Consider the following 1,383-nt stretch of genomic DNA (forward strand, 5'->3'; position numbering starts at 1 on the left):
TTGGCCCCTTGAGTGTGGCTCCTCCACAAAATACCACGTGCGGGCATGCATGTACAGTGCGATTGAAACTTCGTGGCCCATGTACAGAAGTCGGTATTTTGTGGAAGAGCCACACTCAAGGGGCCAAAGAGCCGCATGTGGCTCTCGAGCCGCAGTTTGCTGACTATTGCCCTAGCTGGTTTGGCTCAGTGGATAAAGCAGTGTTGGCCTGTGGACTGAAGGCTCCCAGTTTGATTCGGGTCAAGGGTATGTACCTTGGTTGCAGGCTCCTCCCTGGCCCAGGCCCTGGTTGGGGCTCCTTCAGGAGGCAACCAATTGGTGTGAGATCACATCAATGTTTCTCTCTCTTCCACTCTCTCAAAAAAATCAATGGAAAAAATATCCTTGGGTGAGGATTAAAAAAAAAAAAAGGAAAAAATTGAATGTTGTCCTCCTGCCTAAAGTCCTTTTGTGGTTTCTCATTGCTCTTAGGTTATACCAAATTCCTTTACTTGGCTCTCAAGTCCTGGGCAGTCTTTTCCCACTGACCTCTCTAGTTTCAGCAAATAGCAAAACCCTCTGACCCTCTAAATTCTGGGCGCACCAGCCAGGCTGCCAACTGCCACCGGGCCTTGGCACGTGCTGTCCTCTCAGTCTCTAACTGGTGGGCTTGTTGAGGCAGGACTAGAACAGAAAATCTTGCCACCAGAAAGAAGTATGTGCGTGAGCAGCTGGTCTTCCACATACAGGGCTCCTTGATCCTGGAGACTCAGGCTGTCCCTGCTGCTTTCTGGGCATTGCTCTGGTTCTGCTCCTGTGACGATTAACATAGTTAAATTTTCAAGAAACAACAGTTTCTTCAGCCAGAAAGAGCCTGGAAACCACAGACTTACATCCTCCAATTGCAAAGCTGAGGCTGCCCTTTTTGAACAGTTTGCACCTTTTCCTTCCTCAAAAGGCTGTGATTGTTGCTCTTGCTTGAAGTGCATAACTGTGGAGGCATCTCACTTCCACTCAGCCTTCTCCCTAATCCCCACCTTTCCCTTTAGAACCCTCACCAGCATCCCAGTCCTGTACCTGTGTTGTGGCAGAAGGCACAGAACGATCAGCCAGCACTCTGAGGGAGGAAAATTTAAACTTTATCAGATCTGCTAGTCCAGGGCAATTCTGGAGCCTGAACTGAACTCGTGGGACGGCTCTGACCTATATATCTCCTCCTGTGGGGGGCCCCTGAGGGTCCCCACAGCTCCACCCAAGTCAGTCTTGGCGGGGCCTTGGGGGCATGTTCCCCAGCTCCACCCAAGTCAGCTGTGGCGGGGCCCTGGGGTTAGGCTCTGCAGCTCTGCCCAAGTCAGTCAGAGTGGGGAAGTAAAACCACAGTTTTAACCTTAACCAGATACTCAA

General features: G+C 50.8%; 1 protein-coding gene across 1 annotated transcript in view; it reads right to left on the minus strand.

Moving 5' to 3' along the window:
• LOC102249163 (dipeptidase 2) overlaps positions 1-1,383 on the minus strand; it is a 10,445-nt gene that overhangs the window by 7,983 nt on the left and 1,079 nt on the right. Inside the window, exon 2 of the mRNA XM_005876464.2 lies at positions 1,038-1,096. Within this exon, the coding sequence (XP_005876526.1) occupies positions 1,038-1,096 (59 nt within the window). The remainder of the gene's footprint in view (positions 1-1,037; positions 1,097-1,383) is intronic.

The sequence above is a fragment of the Myotis brandtii genome, unplaced genomic scaffold (assembly GCF_000412655.1).
Source record: "Myotis brandtii unplaced genomic scaffold, ASM41265v1 scaffold486, whole genome shotgun sequence".
Lineage (NCBI taxonomy): Eukaryota > Metazoa > Chordata > Mammalia > Chiroptera > Vespertilionidae > Myotis > Myotis brandtii.